Source organism: Ursus arctos, unplaced genomic scaffold, assembly GCF_023065955.2.
Source record: "Ursus arctos isolate Adak ecotype North America unplaced genomic scaffold, UrsArc2.0 scaffold_1, whole genome shotgun sequence".
In the NCBI taxonomy this organism is placed as follows: Eukaryota; Metazoa; Chordata; class Mammalia; order Carnivora; family Ursidae; genus Ursus; species Ursus arctos.
In genome coordinates this window covers 98,675,161-98,694,389 of record NW_026622763.1, presented here as the reverse complement: position 1 = coordinate 98,694,389, position 19,229 = coordinate 98,675,161, and the positions used below count along the sequence as shown (strand labels likewise).

Sequence of the window (19,229 nt, the reverse complement as noted above, 5' to 3'; positions counted from 1 at the left end):
TGTTGTCAGTCCCTGGGACAAGTCCTACCCAAACTTCAGAGCAAAGTTTTGCAACAAAGCTTACTATGGAGGTTGCTGTAAACATTCTTCCTCCTCCTTCCATATGCACTGGGAAGCTCCAAGATGCAACTGTCTGTGTTACTTTTCCCATGAGCCATGGAGAGAGATGAGCAGGGGTGCCTGGGTGGCTCAGTTGGCTAAGCATCCGCCTTCAGCTCAGGTCATGATCTCAGGGTCCTGAAATCAAGCCCCTGCATCGGGCTCCCTGCTCAGCGGGGAATCTGCTTCTCCCTCTTCCCCTCTCCCACCCCCTCGTGCTCTCTCTCACTCTGCGCTCTCTCTCTCTCTCCCAAATAAATAAATAAAAATCTTTAAAGAAAAAAAAAAGAAGAAAGAAAGAAAGGCGATCAGCACTCAGCCCCCCACCATGCCATCTTCTCCCACTCTAGTGCTGACATTTATATCCCACATTGAAAACCGTTTTGTTGAGTCGGGTTCTAAAACAAAACTGAAAAACTTTTTCAGATTCATGTGTCTTGAAGGAACATTCTAAGTGCTGTTTTAGGGGGGAAAAAAACCCTGATGCTATAAGGCAATTTTTAAAAAGTAATTGTTATTTTAGACTCATGAGATCCTATTACCCAAAAAGTAAAGTGAGCCCTCATTTTGTCTTCTCTAGGTTATGAAAATATAAATGCCTCAGCTCATGGTTTGGAAAGCAAAAAACCAAAGGAAACCACTCAGGAGGAATGGAATTACAACAAGGAAAAGTTGTTTTATGCTTTGGAAGACAAATATATTGGCAAATACCATCCGACAATGAAAGCAGAAGGATCTCTGGAAAAAGTAGCGGGAGACACCACTTCGCAGAGCCTCGGTGCATCGGCCGAGCCATCAGAATGGAAAGGAGAAGCTGGGCAGAATGAGAGGCCAGCCACAAATTATTATTATTCAGAAAATGTTAAAGGTCACGTGGAAAAATCGCAGGCACCATATATTCCAGGAGACGCTTACTTCTCCAGGATGGTTAAGAACGGTGGGGCTCCTGTATATGGTGCCCTCACTGAGCATGACAACAGCTTAGACCCAGGGGACCGTGAAGATGGCACAAACTCCCTTCCTCCCAAACAAGACGGAGAAGCCACAGCTGGCGAGTATGCTACAAATTTGGCAGAATCCGTGCTGCAAGACGCCTTTATTCGGTTGTCCCAGTCTCAGTCTACACCACCCCAGGAATCAGCAGTCAGTGTCTCCGTCGGAAATGCTCTGCCACCCAGTGGCTGTTCCGCAAAAGGTATGGTGGTCCCTCGGTCGTGGAATGAGCTCCCCAAAATCGTCATCGTCCAGAGTCCAGATGGCAGTGATGCCGCCCCTGAGGCGGGCATCGCCTCGTGGTCTGAGGTGGAGGTCTCCATTGAAACCGCAGGTGTCCTTTCTGGAGAGAACTCCAGCAGACACCCTCAGAGTGCTCTAGAAGTCGCATTGGCTTGTGCGGCCACTGTGATTGGAACCATTTCCAGTCCTCAGGCCACAGAAAGGCTCAAAATGGAGCAAGAATCTTCGGTTTCAACCCATCCAATGGGAGGCAATGAACCGCTGCAAACTCAAATATCCCAAGTACTCAAGGAGCCCTCCATCAGTGAATACTCCTTTCCATCTGCTCTGTGTGGCATGACGCAGGTGGCGAGTGCCATTGCTGTGTGTGGCTTGGGTGAAACAGGAGAGGCGAAGGCTCCGAGTGACCTCTCGTGTGCAGCTGAGGCCTGTGCAGCGGTCCCCCCACCTTGCAGTCTGGCCACAGCGGGGAGCATGGAGCTGGGAAATGAGGCCATTGCTCGGGCTTTGCTCAAGGAGGCTGCTGTGGTTTTAACAAGGCCCGATCCCTGCAGCAGCGTTGGAGACCTCATGGAATCAATGAGCCAGAGAATCATAGAAACTGCTTCAAAGCCTCAGACCTTGTGTGCAGAAAATGTCCTCAGGGATGACCTGGCACAGACCCTGTCCAACGTTATCCTGAAGCATTCCATTGAGGAAGCTCACCAGAAAAACAAAATAATTGATGCCAATGATAGCAGGCATTCACCTGAAACTCGTGACACCCTGATGGAAAGTGCAAATCAACTGCTCTTCCGTGTGATATGCTTCACATTCAAGAAGATGAGTCATTTTGTACAGCCTGGCGGAAGCCCCACTGCCCTCGCTAATGAGACCATCAGCTGGACAGAAGCAGAATTAGGCTGCTGGCCACCTGATCAGGCTGCTAGTCTAGCATGGACCAAAGCCATTGACTATTCCAGCAACTATCCACTTAGCAGTCCGCGTAGCACTAGTCTTATTATCAATGAAGTGGTTGATAATGTTTATCTGAAGCAAGATAGTAAGGGCCCAGCGAAGCCAGGCCTCTTCCAGAACCCTATGCTGCCATCTGAATTGCCCTGTAGTCCCAAACTGCCTGAGGCTTCAACTGCTAAAACACCCCCCGGAGAAATACATCGAAAAGGAACAGCGGGAGAAGATCCGAACAACCCTCATCAGATGCGCTGGCACAATGAGAATGCGTACAGAGCCCCCTCGGAGGGAGAAAGGACACTGGCAGTGGGCAAGGGCCGCAGAGGTTCCCAGGAGGCAGAGGACAGCGCCATTGCAAACGCCCAAGAGAAGTATCATCGTGCCTCCCTTGTAGGCAATGAAGTTCAAGTGAACCTGTCTTTGTTAGGGAATGACTTGCTGCTTCCTGCTCAATCCGTGCCACAGGCAAAACACGCTGATATATACTGCATTACAGACTTTGCGGAAGAATTAGCAGAGATGATTGTCTCCATGGCAACTGAAATCGCAGCAATTTGCCTTGACAACTCAAAAGGAAAACAACCCTGGTTTTGTGCATGGAAGAGAGGGAATGAGTTTCTGGTTACCCCCAACGTATCCTGCCGGTCCTTGAAGAGGAGGAAGGAAAGCCAGAGCAGTGGGGCCACGGTGAGGAAACACAAGCCCCCAAGGCTCAGCGAGATCAAGAGGAAAACTGATGAGCACCCAGAGCTTAAAGAGAAGCTGATGAACAGGGTTGTGGACGAGTCGATGAACCTTGAGGACGTCCCAGATTCTGTCAATGTTTTTGCAAACGAAGTGGCAGCCAAGATCATGAACCTAACAGAGTTCTCCATGGTGGACGGCGTCTGGCAAGCCCAGAGCCATCCCCGGAACCGGTTGCTCAGCGGAGACAGGTGGAACCGGCTGAAGGCCTCCAGCTGTGAAAGCATCCCAGAGGAGGACTCCAACGCCCAGGCCTATGTAAATAGCCTGGGTTTAATGAGCACCCTAAGTCAGCCAGTTAGCAGGGCCAGCTCTGTCTCCAAGCAGTCCAGCTGTGAAAGCATCACTGAGGAGTTTTCCAGGTTCATGGTGAACCAGATGGAAAATGAAGGAAGAGGGTTTGAATTACTGTTGGATTACTACGCGGGCAAGAATGCCAGCAGCATCCTGAACTCAGCCATGCAGCAGGCGTGCCGTAAAAATGACCACCTCAGTGTGAGGCCAAGCTGTCCCTCAAAGCAGTCCAGCACCGAGAGCATAACCGAGGAGTTTTATAGGTACATGCTGAGGGACATTGAGAGAGAAAGCAGAGACAGCGCCTCCTCTAGCCGAAGCAGCCAGGATTGGACAGTCGGCCTACTGTCACCCTCTCTGCGATCCCCATTGTGTTACAGGCAGTCGTCCATGCCAGATAGCAGATCCCTGGGTGCCAGGCTGACGGTGAATGTACCCATCAAAGCCAACTCTTTAGATGGCTTCGCTCCAAACAGCCAGCAAGATTTCCTAAGTGTACACCCAGGCAGTAGCGCTCCCTCCTCGGGTCTCTGCAAATCTGACTCTTGCTTGTATCGGAGAGGCGGGACTGACCAGATCACCAGCGTGCTAATTCATGAGACGTGGGCAAACTCAATCAAGGCCCTCATGCGGAAGAACAAAATTATAGTGGATGATGCCGGGGCAGCTGAGGTCGAGCCTGTTCCTGGTGGCTCTCCCCTGCAAGTGGAGAAATGTGCAAACAGACCAGCTTCAAGCAGAGTGCAAAGGGGGCCAACTCGTCTCGTTCAAGAGTCTGTTGATAACCCAAGGAAACACTCCATTACCGAAAGCAAACATTCCCCTGTGTCATCTCAGAGCAAAGCTGCTCCTCTTACAAACCACAACAGTTTAGATTCTAGAAGGGAAACGTCTTCATGCCATGGGGCTGTGCCTATCAACTACACCAGGCGGTCACTTTGCTCAAGGGAAGTGCCCTTAATTCAGATTGAAACAGATCAGAGAGAAGAGTGTGTCGGAGAACCTGAACACTCCCCGTCTAGAAGCAGCCCCCTACAGGAAGCAGAGGAGCATTTGAAAGATGAAAATGTCTCAGATGTGATAAGGGATGGAGACGCTGCCGTGAGTGCCTGCCAAAACCCTAGGTGAGTGAATGACCCCTTAGACTAGACAGGGTGCGTGGGACTGGAGTTTGTATCTTAATTAGTATTTATTCTAAATCCTAGGGACTTTATTGATGCAAGAACTGAAATCCTGAGACAATAAATGACCTCCCTGGGTTAATATGCACTTATAATAGAAAGTTGGAAGTAATTATTTTAAGCTTCTAAAACAAATTGAGTTCATCTATATAATGGAGGAAATAAAGTTTCATTTTCCCCATGAAAATTAATACCCCATACGATGTTACCTTTTAAAATTTAGTCATGAAAATTTTCAAGCAAAAAGGAAAATTATGTCAACTTATCCATTTGAAAAAAGTTAAATTTAAATAAATTTTAATATTGGAATCTGACATCAGATATTTTTTTTAAAGATTTTATTTATTTATTCGACAGAGTTAGAGACAGCCAGCGAGAGAGGGAACACAAGCAAGGGGAGTGGGAGAGGAAGAAGCAGGCTCATAGTGGAGGAGCCTGATGTGGGGCTCGATCCCATAACGCCAGGATCACGCCCTGAGCCGAAGGCAGACGCTTAACCGCTGTGCCACCCAGGCGCCCCTGACATCAGATATTTTAGTATCATTTTTCTCTATCATCTCTCCTTTCAAATGTTATTTGCAAGGACACTATGTTCCAAAATCCTGGACCTTTAGATGCATAGGATAATCATGGCAGTGTTGCCAAGCAATATTAGAGTATTACTATTTCAATAGTTCCTTTCCAGAAAATTGTAATGTAAGTGAAAATGCATTTTGAATTTGAGACAAAGGAATTATTTCTGTCTAGGTGCTTAAGGAAGAGTCAATCCTTTTATAAGTCCCCTTTTCTGTAGAAAATTCATAATATTCTTGACTATGGGACCATTGTATCATTTAAAAATTTATTATTCAAGTTTAGTTGACATACTACATTATTTTAGTTTCACGTGCACAATACAGTGATTCAACCGTTCTACTATACATTACTCAGTGCTCACAAATGTAGTCCCCGTCTGTCACCAGACAATGTTACGATAGTACTACTGGCTGTAGTCCCTAGGCTGTACTTTTCATCTCCATGACTTATTTATTTTATACATTTTTATCTCTAGTGAGATAAGATAGAAAAAGAAACTCGAAATTAAGCTACAAGCCTTGGAAAACATAAGCTGAAGAAACAGCCTATGTAGTCTTTTCAGAGACATACGCCTATTGTACAAAGAGCCTGTTAGTTTTAAATGTTTAGGTGAAATAAACAAGTTCAACACAGTCTTCATCAAATTTCAGCTGCTCTAGAAAATCCCTAATCCCTCCCCACCTCTACTAGGGAGGAAGAAGTGTGCTCCTTATCACTATAGGGCGTCATTACAAGGAGTGGGGGGGGGGTGGTCCAGGTGAACTGAGAATTTTCTTCTTAGCACTTACTGCTGGGAACTTTCCAATTGAATTGAATCCTGAAGAATTCAAGGGGAAGAAGAACATGAAAACTTACAAACAAAAGAACATAAAGTTAAACAAAATGAAATATAGGCCAAGCTGACCAAAACAAGTTCATATATATCAGTAATTCTCCAGCTCTAGACAATAATTATCAAAGTCTTATAGGAGTACCATGCCTCACTGTAGTCACCACCTCCAGGGAGTATGGAGAAACAAATTTTTAAAAGTGATCAAACAGTCGAAGAAACCAAATAACCGAACGTGAGATACATGCAAATGGAAAAGTCTTATTTTAGATTCCAGGTGCCTGACTTAGAATCTTCTTCAACGTTATCATAAACCAGCCAAGATTTTTAGCCAAACAAAGTTACCTAGTTAGGGAGCATTTATGAACTAGTAGTTTAACAAGATTTGTGGCTGTAGGCTTAAGTGAAATACTGATTGCCACTGAAGTGAAATCATATTCATTATACAATTTTGAGGGAAATGTCACTAATATGATGCTTAAAATAGGTACAACCTGGAGACTTCCAAAAAATTGGGGAACTATGCATGAATACATAAAGCCTCCCACTGATTTAGATTTATATTCCATAAAGGACCCAAGCACGCATTCTCTCAACTCATAATATGGACTTCTGATTTGGTTTTCTAACGACCAAAGAAAAAAGAATATAGAATCATCAGTCTTAGAAATTCAAGAGCTGAATCTGCTTCCAAAACATAAGGACATTTAATATATTTTTCTTTGTGAAGCAATATGAAGAATTATTCTAGAACTCCACTAACTAACCTTGACCAAGTTCCCTAATCTCTCTGTCAGTTTACTCACCTGTGGGGATAAAGCTCTTAACTCAGGGCCTGGTCCATTAGAAGTACTCAGTAAATGTTTACTTTATGGTGGTGGTGGTTGTTGTTGTTGTTCAGGGTTAAGGTATATGATTGCCTTTATTTCAAGAGATGTTTTTTTTCCCAAGAGAAACCTGTTATAAACAGTATAAACAGTGTGAAAATTCTGTTAAAACAGAATTACTAAGATTGACAAGGGAGAATTTAGTTATATTTAGATCACATTTTCTAAGCTCAGGGTTGTTAATAGGGGATTTGATATGTCAAAATACAGAACTCGGTTCTCTGTGAAATAGTTCCTGCCACCTTACACACAGAGGGAAGACGGTGACACAGACACTCCTGATTCTGTTTGGCCATAGGGAAATGTTATGTCCTGAAAATATTTTTTGGCTACTCTTTGAAGGATACTTTCATAATTCTGCTAAAAACTTCATAAAAGCCTAACATACTGAAATAAAAATTACTTTCTTACTTTTTTCATTTGAAAAAAGAGTAACAATTTCAGAATTCATTATGGAAGCCATGCCCAAATGGAAACAACTGTTGTATTTGAAGCTGCCACATTTGTCCAGATACCTGAGTAATCCCTCAATTATAAAGAAGGTAAATGATTTAGGATAGTCCAATTCTTGATTTCTGGGAAAATAGTACCTTATTGATGAACAGTAATGTGTTCTTCACTCAGCTGCCCTCTCTGAGATTATCAAAGAGCAATTATATAACTTTTTGATAATTTGAGAGCACAAGGTATAAACACCAAGCTGAGAATTCTGAGCATTCACATGTTGCCCTGGTTGGCATAATCTGGTTTTTTAGAAGTATATTTTAAACAATTATTCATCCAATAAATATTTGCATGTCCATTCTATGATGCACACTGTCCTTGGGGCTAAACACACAATAGAAAATAGAGTTTAGAACCTGTCGTCATAGTTCCTACATACCCAGTGGGAGAGAAGACAATACGCATGGAAAGACCGATTGGGAAAAGATAATTACAGTGTGTTAGGAGAGGAAAATAAAAAGAATAATGTGATGGAGAACAACTGGTTGGGGAATGTGGTTACTTAAGACAGAATGTGGGCATTTGGATGAGACCTAGGGGAACAGAGGGTGCCAACCATGTAAAGAATTGAAGTGGAAGGTGTACATTTGTGTTTCAAGCAGTACTGGTGTTCTAACTAGCCTTAAAAATCCTCCCACCACACACCACCTAGAAATCCCACATTAATTAAATATTGTAAATATCCTTTTGAATACAGGGCTGACCTTAATGATGATGAAAATCTCAGAAGATAATGAAAGGATATAGAAACAAAAGTAGGATACAAAAGTAGTAATTCTGTGTTTGCTCTTGAGGTTTGCCAGCCTCCCTAACCTACAAGTTCATTTTCTAAAAGCTAGTGAAAACTGGGAAATAAGACTGTGGGTCCATGAATGGTGAAGACTTAGAAATGACACCAACCTTCATATCCTGAAGGGTTACATCCTCAGAAAAAGTACAATCTTAGTAAAAAGTTCACTCACCAGAAAGGGAGTTGATAAGAAGATGTATTTTTTGGGGTTAGGGCCCTAGGTAGAAGGGGGAAAATCCTCTAAGAATTTATAACCACAGCTTCCCTAATGCATATGTGACGTTCTAACTTACACCATCTGTGTGGTCCAGAAAACCCCAAGTTGGTAAATTAACTTAATGCAATCTCAGGTTAACAGCACTGTGAGACCTTGGCAGAGACAACAGTGAATCTCTGGGTACTTAAGCCCAAGTCTCAAAAGATATCAATAGATAATTCCCATCAAATAAGGGCTCAGAAACTCAAATCGAAGATACACAAGGAATCAGAGCACTGTGAGCAAGACTCAGTACAAACACAAAATAGTAGGATTAGCCCTCATAAGGATTTCAGATATAGGAATTATTAGATACAGAATATACAATAAATATATCTTAAATATTTTTAAAAATAAGGTATATAAACCAGGAGCAAGGAATAAGCTATAATTAAAATAGAATAACGTAGACTTAAAAATTAGTTAAATACTACAAGAGATGACAAATATAATCACTGAAATTAAAACCTCTATTATAAAAAGTAATTACTAAAAAATAAAACCATTGAAATAAAAGCTTTAATGCGTGCTTGCAATAAATGTGAAAGGACTTTGGTTTCCACTCTTATGGAATAACTGAAGCTAAATTTACCCTGCTTCTGTAAACAACTAGAAAAATGGGCAAAATATATGAAACAATTGTTGTCAGAAATTGTACAACAAGCAGCACTTTGAAAGAGGGAAACAAACATGGTGACCCCAATAATTGCCCCAAATCTCTGCCTAGATTATCTTTTCAGGCAACAATGCAAAGTGAACAAACTTAAGCAGAGCTCGAAAGTCACTCAGTTAAGGAGTCAGAGGTTAGAGGGTGCTACACAGAGAAAGAACTCTAGAAGTCTACAGAGAGATCCCCTTGAACCTGTTGCTGAACACTAAACCAAGCATGTATAAGTGAAACCCCATGAAGCCAAATAGCTGTAAGCTGAAGAATTCCACAAGTTCATATGGAACTTGGAGAAGTTTATTTCCAACCAGCATAGGAGAGAATCCATGTAAAATACATGCAGTATTTAGCAGAGACCCTAAAATATCACACTAGAGAATTAAGGCTAAATTACCCCTAAAAAATAAAAGCTAATCTAAACTTGTTCTGAAAAAAAAAAAACAACTTGAAAATAGACATTGAAAAGATCAAACTGAACTGAAACTAATTTAACGTAGAATGAGTCTAACACACTTTAAAGAAATACAGCAAAATCCAGCATAAATTTATAGCATAAGATCCAATAAAATAATGTTTCACATACACTACAAGAGATGTTGAACTCCAGGAAAAAAACAGAGTTGCTGGAGGAGAGGTGGTTTGGGGGAGGTGGTAATTGGATGATGGGCACTATGGAGAGCACTTGATATAATGAGCACTGGGTGTTATATGCAACTGATGAATCAATAAATTCTACTTCTGAAACTAATAAAAAATGTAAAAAATGCAAGTAAAAAAACAAAGAAGCAGAAAAATGTCACCCATAACCAATACGATACTCAGTCAATATAAATATATTCAGGAAGTAGAAAGATGATGAAATTAGTAGACAAGGACTTTAAATAGCTATTACAAACATGCTCCAATATTTGAAGGTACACATGAATATACAATTTGGTGAAAATTATAAACTCATAAATTGAGAAGTAAAATGAATCCTAAGTAAGATAAACAAAAAGAAAACCACATCAAGGCACATCATAATCAAATGATTATAAACCGAAGACAAAGAAATAGTCCTAAAAGCAGCTCAGAGGAAAAAACAACTTATGTATGAGGAACATAAATAAAAATTTCAGGTTTCTTATCAGAAAAAAATGAAAGCTAAAAATGATGAATGACATCTTTCCTGTGCAGAAGGAAAAAACTGCCAACTTAGTATTTTTCACTTAGCAAAAAATAAAGGCTATCCATGGATAAGACTCAATATTGTCAAGATGTCAGTTCTTCCTAACTTGATTTATAAATTCAGTGCAATCCCATTCAAAACCCCAGCTTGTTATTTTGTGGATATCAGTAAAGTGATTCCAAAATTTACACAGAGACAAAATATCCAGAATAGCCAAGACAATATTAAAGGAGAAGAACAAAGTCAGGCTGCCACTATCTGGCTTCAAGACTTAATATAAAGCTACAGTAATCAAGACAGTGTGGCATTGGCAAAAGAATGAACAAATGGATTGATGAAACAGAATAGAAATCCCAGAAATAGATCCACACAAATATAGTCAACTGATTTTTGGCAAAGAATCAAAGGCAATACAATGGAAAAAGGATAGTCTTTTCAAGAAATACTGGTGCAACAACTCGATATTCACATGCCAAAAAATGAGTCTAGAAACAAAACTTACACTCTTCACAAAAATTGACTCAAAATGGATTCTATATCTAAATGTAAAATTTAATAAAACTATAAAACTCTTAAGAGATAACATACAAGAACATTTAGGTGACCTTGGGTTTGGTAATGACTTCTAAGATAGAATATCAAAGACATGATTCTTGAGAAAAATAATCAATAAACTGGACTTTGTTAAAGGTAAAAACTGTTGCTCTCTGAAAGACACTTGTCAAGAGGACCAGAAGATGAGCTGAGGAGTGGGATAAAATATTCCCAAACACATATCTGATAAAGGACTGTTATCTAAAATATATAAAGAACTCTTAAAACTCAATAGTAAGAAAACAACCTGACTTTGAAGTGGGCAAAAGATTTCAACAGACACCTCATCAAAGAAGATGTACAGAAGGCAAATAAGCATATGAAAAGATGCTCGATATCATATGTTATTAGGCAATTTCAGGTTAAAGCAACCAAGAGAAGCTGCTACACACCTATTAGAATGGCCAAAAAAAAAAAAAAGAAAAAGGCAACACGAAATGATGAGAAAGATGTGGAACAACAAGAATTCATATTTATTGCTGGTAGGAATGCAAAGATGGTACAACCACTTTGAAAGACAGTTTGGCAGCTTCTTACAGAAATAAGCATGAGCTTACCACATAATCCAAAAGTCATTCCCCTTGGTATTTATTAAAATGAGTGGGAAATTTATTTCTACATAAAACACCTGCACACAGGATTTTATAGCAGCTTTACTCATAATTGACGAAACTTGGAAACAACCAAGGTTTTCTCTAGTAGGTTAATGGATGAATGAACTCTGGTACATCCAGGCAGTAGAATGTTATTCAGCACTAAAAATAAATGAGCTATTAAGCCATGAAAAATAAAAAAACATGGAGGAAACTTAAATGCATATTATTAAGTGAAAGAAGCCAATCCAAAAGGTTACATACTAAATGATTCCAACTATATGACATTCTCAGAAAAGGCAGCAAAAAGATCAGTGGTTTCCAGAGGTTAGGAGGGAAGGAAGGATGACAAGGTGGAGCCCAGAAGGTTTTTAGAACAATAAAACCATTCTGTGTGATACTATAATGGTGGATACGTGTCATTATAAATATGCACATAAAATGCACAGCACCAAAGTGAACCCTAATGTAAGCTATGGATTTAGGGTGATAATGGTGTGTCAGCATAGGCTTATTGATTGTAACAAATATATCACTCTGGTGCGAGATGTTAATAGTGGAGGCTGTGCATGTGTGGGCCAGCGGCACATGGGAACTCTCTGTTCTCCACTCTGTTATAGAACCTAAAGTCATTCTAAAAAGATAAAGCCTATTGAAAAATTTTTAAATAAGGGCAGAATAGTAGCTTTGTACACAAGCAAAATCTTCAAGAATATGCCACTAGGACATCTACACAAAAGGAAGTGCTAATGGAAGTTATTAGGCTGAAGAAAAACAATACTGATAGAGACTTAGACTACACAAGGGAACCAAGAATTCCACAAATACTAAGTATGTGAGTAAATACAAAACACTTTTTCTACTTTTAAAATTTCTTTAAAAGACAATTATTTAAAACAAAAAAATGTTTTATGATATGTAAAACTAAAATATATGTTGGTTATGATACAAAGGATGGGAGAGAGAAATGGAAGTATACTGTTGTAAAAATCTTCCATCCTATGTGACTTTGTATAATATAATCTGAAGGTAGACTGTGAAAAATTGGATGCATACTGTATACCCTGGAATAACCACTAAAAATATAAAACAGAGAGTTATGCTAATAAACTAATAGTGAAGATAAAGTGGAATGCTAAAAATATTTCAATTAATCTGAGAAATGCAGGAAAAGAGGAGAACAGAAACAAAGGACAGATGAGACTAATAGTAAATAATTAGGTGATATATTTAAACACAATCCTACTGATAACTGCACTAATTCTTAATGGTCTAAACACTGTAGTTGAAAGACAGAGATTGTCAGGCTGAATATAAAAGCAAACACCTACTATAACACTCTATAAGAAATGTGCTTTAAATATAAAGACATAGGTAAAAAGTAAAAGAAGGAAAAATAAATATCAAATATGAAATAAGATGTGATAAAAAGAAATATGGAGTAGCTATATTAATATCAGATTTAGTAGACTTCAGAATATGGAATTTTATCAGGGATAAAGAGGGATATTTTATAATGATAGAGGGCCTGACACATTAAGAAAACAGTAATTGTAAACATGTAATAACCTAAATAACAAAAATTCAAATGACATGAAACAAAATCTGATAGAGCTGGAGCTGGAAGGCTGGAAGGCAAATTAGACAAGTCCACAATCAGAGTTGGAAATTTTGCACCCTTCTATCAGTAACTGGTAGAATAGCAGACAGAAAGTGGATAAAGATATTTAAGACTTGAACAAGGTTTTCAATCAAGTTGACCTAATTAACATTTAAACACTCCACCAACAGTAGCAATATATACATTTTTTTCAAGTGTACTTGAAACATTAACCAGGGTAAGCCATAAAGCCACAAAATCAGTCTTAATAAATTGAAAATACAACCTAGAATATTATGGAGCGTGTTCTCTGATCACAGTGAAATTTTTAAAAAATCAAAAAATCAAGGAAGTCTCCCCAAATATTTGGAAATTAACAACACACTTTCAAAGTATCCATTGGTCAGAGGACAAATCACAACGGAAATTAGAGTAAACTTTAAAGTGAATGAAAATGGGGAAGCCAGCATGGCTCAGTCTGTTAAGTGTCTGCCTTTGGCTCAGGTCATGATCCCAGGGTCCTGGAATGGGGTCCCACATTTGGCTCCCTATTCTGCAGGGAGCCTGCTTCTCCCTCTTTCTCCCCCTGCTCATGCCCTCTCTGGCTCACTCTCTCAAATAAATAAATAAAATATCAAAAAAGTTAAGTGAATGAACATGAAAACACAATATATCAAAATTTGCAAGGGTTGCTTTTTTAAAAGAAAAATTGTCTAACATCAATAATCTGAACTTTCAACGTAAGAAACTAAAAAGATGATCAAATTAAATCCAAGGTAATATAAGGAAGGAAATAATAAAAGTAAGAGCAAAGATCAATAATTAAAGGAAATAGAAAGAATAGAGAAAATCAATGAAACTAAAAGGGTTTTCTTTTGTTAGTTTAAAGACTGATGAATAAAGACATGTTCACGCATTTAAAGTTAAAATAAAATATTTAAAATGCATATGTTTAACAAAAACAAATTCAAAATGGATGAAAGACCTAAATGTGAGACAGAAACCGTCAAAATCCTAGAGGAGAACACAGGCAGAAACCTCTTTGACCTCAACAGTAGCAACTTCCTACTAGACATGTCTCCGGAGGCAAAGGAAACAAAAGCAAAAACGAACTATTGGGACTTCATGAAAGACCTGCTCAGTGAAGGAAACAATCAACAAAGCTAAATGGCAGCATATGAAATGGGAGGAGATATTTGCAAACACCATACCTGATAAAGGATTAGTATCCAAAATCTATAAAGAACTTAACAAACTCAACAATCCAAGAAGCAAATAATCCAGTTAAGAAATGGGCAGAAGACATAAATAGACACTTTTCCAAAGAAGATATCCAGGTGGCTAACACACATGAAAAGATGCTCAACATCACTCATCATCAGGGAAACACAAGTCAAAACCATGATGAGATACCGCCTCACACCTGTCAGAATGGCTAAAATGAGCAAAACAAGAAACAACAGGTGTTGGTGAGGATGCAGAGAAAGGGGAACCCTCTTGCATTGTTGGTGGGAATGCAAACTGGTGCAGCCACTCTGAAGAATGCATGGAGTTTCCGCAAAAGGTTAAAAATAGAACTAGCCTACAATCCAGCAATTGCACCACTAGGTATTTACCCAAATGATAAAAAAATACAGATTCAAAGGGTACATGCACCCTGACATTTATAGCAGTATTATCAACAACAACCAAGCTATGGAGAGAGTCAAAATGTCCATCAACTGATGAATGGATAAAGATGTGGTGTATATATACATACAATGGAATATTACTCAGCCATCAGAAAGAATAAAATCTTGCCATTTGCAGTGATATGGATGGAACTAGATGGTATTATGCTGAGTGAAATAAGTCAGAGAAAGACAAATACCATATTATTTCACTCATATGTGGAATTTAAGAAACAAAACAGGTAAATATATGGGAAGGGGGAGGAAAGAAGAGAGGGAAACAAGCCATAAGAGACTCTTAAAGACAGAAAACAAAGTGAGGGCTGATGGAGGGAAGTGGGCAGGGATGCGCTAGATCCGTAACGGGTATTAAAGAGGGCACTTGTTGTGATGAGCACTGGGCGTTGTATGTAAGTGATGAATCATGGAATTCTACTCCAGAAACCAATACTGCAGTGTATGTTAACTAAAATTTAAATTTAAAAAATGTGTATGCTTCTTAGGATTTCCCCCTTCAATGAACTTTATAACTAAACTGGATGACCCATTGGAAAGAGGGCTTTTACTGTAGTTCTATATTTATTTTTGTTGTTACCTTCTACCGATGGCAAGTGATTTCTATTTTCCATTTACAGTGATGACTCAAAATTCCTTTTTAAAATAAACATTTAGATCACCTAAACTCATTTTTACAATTGTTATTATTAACATAATACAGGGGAATGCTGGTATGGCAAAAATCATCACAGTGGCTTGCTAGTAAATTAAGTTGGGGGAACATCAGGCTAGATGATTTCTGAGGTCCCTGCTTACTCAGAAATTCTACAATTGATTTGAATATCATGCTAGAACAGTCCTCTGAAGCTCTGTATGTGAACTATGAAAACAGAAAAGGAAAAAGGCCGTCTCTATACATCTACATAACACGTCTGTGCATTATTCATAAATAAATGAGCAGAGCTATACGTTTATCTCAAGAGAAAATGAAAACCAGTGTTTTAGATAATCATTATTCATTTTGAACTCCCAGTTCTGTGACAAAGAATATGAGATTTACTGTAAATAGAGCATGAAATTAGATAAAATAAAATATGCTGACAGACTCATTTTTAACCTGAATATTCAATGTCAATCACTGAGATTTAGCTTCTGCTTTAGTGAGAAATATCCTGGAATGAGTTTTTCTAGTAATGTAAGGTCCTAATTTGGTAAAGAATTCATCCAGGAAATTTCTTTTTACCTAACCAAACAGATGGTTTTAGAAGCCTCTCCTTTGTGCTCAGTACTTGGCTTATCAACTCCTTTTTTGGGAGTATGTGTATTATTTCCATTTGTCTTCAATAACTTTTCTTTCATTTGAATTTAACTAAATTCACCCAATGTCTTTTTGGTTGCAGCCATTCTGTCACTTACTCCCTGCTCAATTTGGAAAAATCTCAACATTTGAGAAAGGAAAGTCAAGCTTATAAAGACCCTTTCTTTCATCAAGTGTTAGTGGCACAGCATGATAGAGAAAGCCCCACTTAATACTGTACCTATCCAGAATGCTTGGGAAGGGGTCCTAGAGGCAAGGATCCAAAGCTTTTGTGAAATTTTCTAGGTAGCCAATTCACATATCAAAAAGGAAATTTTTCACCAAACCCCAAAATTTATACATTTGAAACTCTACTCTCTGTATTAGAACTCATTTAAAAACTTTTCAAGTATGACCATTTTTGGAGAAAGGATAATGGTACTAATCCTAAGATTGAAGAGAATTACAAAGACTTCTCTGCAGCCAATATACTATTTTGAACGAAGGAGACCAAGTATGTTGGTTTGCATCCCCCGGGAACAGAACTTAAGAGGGAGAGTTTCAGGCCGATAATCTAGTAGGGCGTGCTCTCCAGAGATATGTGTACATTCATCTATAAGGAGGCAGGAAAAGCAAGATTGTATGGAGAGAGGGTGGCCCCAAATATGTTTGCACCTGAGGCTTCAGCACATCCTACAGGAATCCCTGAAGAGGGAATGGTCTGTCAGTTTTGATGCCAAGTGAGACAAGAACTGGCCTTTGGTGTCTTTGTATCAGCTGGTTGTTGGGACGCTCACTGAGAGAGGGTACAACCTTGGCCAGGCAATTCTCTGCCTGCTGGTAATTCCCAGTGTGCCCTGGCCACAGACAATACTCTCTGCAGTCAGGATGCAATGGCCCAGAAAAGCATTCTAGTATCCACTACACCAGATTATTGCATTTTTTTGTTGTCACCTGAGAGATACACTCATGCTTTTTGTTTGCAGTTATGAATGTCCTTCTCTACTATACTATTAATTTTTGATATCTATTGGCAGTGTCAGGAGAAAGGTTGCATGAATATGTTCATATTTCTGTACATTTGGCTTTCTAAACAAAGAGTATTGGCACCTGGATGGAAGGATGATTGAATACTAACCCTAAAGATAGAAACTTTTAGAAAGATAACGAGATTTACATTTCTGGAGCTATTTGTTTACCATCCAGGGTGGTGAAGTAGAGACCGTTTCCTCTTTTCTGTAGAGAACTTTTGGATCTGTTTGTAAGTGATCTCTCTCTTTCTCCCCCTCCCTTTCTCTCTCTCTCTTTTCCTCTCTCTCCCTCTCTCTCTCTGTCTCTCCTTTCTCTCTCTCCCTGGTGAAGAGGAGGGGCAAATGTATCAGCAGCAGCTCCTATGTGAGCTCCAAGCTTCATAACTTTGGGATTTCCCTTCTGGGTTGCAAACCTCACTATATGATTTCCCAGCATTTGTTTTGTTTTTACATTCCACACAAAGGTAAAATCGTATGGTGTTTGTCTTATTTCACTTAACATAATACCACCTCATTCCACCCATGTTGTCGCAAATGGCAAGACTGTGTTCTTTTTAATGACTAATATTCCATTGTATATATGTATTATATATTCTTTATCCATTTGTCTATTGATGGACATTTAGGTTGTCTCCATATCTTGGCTGCTGTAAATAGTGCTGCAATAAACATAGGCATGCATATGCCCTTTCAAATTAGTGTTTTTGGTTTGGGAAGATAAATTCCTAGAAATGGAATTTCTGGAGCATATGGTTGAAAGAGGAGAAATAGTTGGGGCTCAGCTGTGAGAAGGCCAATACAATATCGTCCAGCCAAGAGCAATGGAGCAATGCCCACAAGTTTCAAAACTTAAGGTCTAATGTCTGGTACCAACTCTTGTTACAACCTTGGACAAATCATTTAACCTCACTGGGCTTCTGTATCCTAATCTACAGGAAATCTATGAGATTCCTTCCAAATCTAAATTCAAACAATTTAGAAGGACGTAAATTAAGATAATTTCATGAGCCAGAGACAGAAAGGTCAATGGAAATAAAAAACACAGGAAGAGGATGGGAAGGCAATTAGAATTCATTTAAGATATGTTGATTTCAAAATGTTAACAAGACAGATTGAATATGTTCAGAAGACCAGCTGAAAAGAGAGCCCCAGAAGCAGGAAGAGGGGCTCTGGCTGGAGTTCAGATTTAGAAGGAATTTTCATAGGCAGGAGAGTAGATGAAACTGTTAGGGACAGACTGGAAAGGAGGGCAGTGAAGCCATCAGAGCCGGCGAAGGTGGCCCTGAGAGGTAACACAGGGAACAGGCTCTTGGCAAAGCGTGATCAGAGAGGCAGAAAGTCCTGGGAGGCCAGGGAGCAAAACGGAGGCTGCAAGGAGAAAAGCCTGTCAGATCAAGGGTTAAATGCTTTGGAGAGCAACTTGACCTAAAAAAGCACTCATCCAGATGGGCAGTGCTGATACAAATCAGAGGTTTCAGAGGGAGAGGATGGTGAAAAGACTGGCTACTAAGGCAAACTGTGCTCAGAGGCATTTGCAGGCAGTATGACTAGGGAAACCTCCGAAAGCGGGTGCGCGCTTTTCTCCCAGCCTGGTCCACATGACACTTGCATTAAAATTACCTGGAGTGTTGTTCAAAATGCAAATTTCTTGGTCTCCTTGTAGAACCAATGACTCATAATCTCTGGGGAGGATGCTCTGGGTCTCTTCATTAGAAACTCTACTGCCCCACATTTATTCTTATGTCTGCAGCCCAGGGGGCTTCGGTGCGTTCTTGAAATGTATGGAGGGAGTCAGTAGAAAGACATAAAATGAAGAGATGAGGAAGCTGACAGACAGCAATCTTGAAAAGGCAAAATGGGACCTAGGGCACCAGGAGAGGGAATAGCCTGAAAGAAAAATTCCACCCATCTCCACGGATATCCTGCTCACTGTGGCAGAAACCCACGCTCAACAGAGCAGCCAGCAAGTTCCCCATGAAAAGTTCTGTCTTGTGTCTCCTCCCTTGGTAATGCTATCTTGCCATCTACAGTGACAGTCTCGATGCCAGAAATGTAGCAGGGGCTGAAGTCTCGGCAGAAGGCAGAGCCCCCGATGAGTTCCCCAACCTTTCCGGCAGCAGTGGGGAGAGCACGGACAGCTGGTCCCAGCTTGCCAATGAGGAGGACAATCTGGATGACACGAGCAGCTTTCTGCAGCTCAGCGAGCAATCCATGAGGTACCTGCTTGTTACTTGACTTCCCAGGGAAGCAGGTCTCAACACA

At 39.8% G+C, this 19,229-nt stretch overlaps 1 protein-coding gene across 4 annotated transcripts in view; it reads left to right on the top strand.

Annotated features, from left to right (window-relative positions):
* SPHKAP (SPHK1 interactor, AKAP domain containing) overlaps positions 1-19,229 on the top strand; it is a 169,470-nt gene that overhangs the window by 136,156 nt on the left and 14,085 nt on the right. For all 4 annotated transcript variants that reach the window (XM_044380966.3, XM_026491776.4, XM_057305312.1 and 1 more), the window contains exons 7-8: positions 680-4,451; positions 18,998-19,183. In XM_044380966.3, coding sequence (XP_044236901.3) covers positions 680-4,451; positions 18,998-19,183 — 3,958 coding nt within the window. The remainder of the gene's footprint in view (positions 1-679; positions 4,452-18,997; positions 19,184-19,229) is intronic.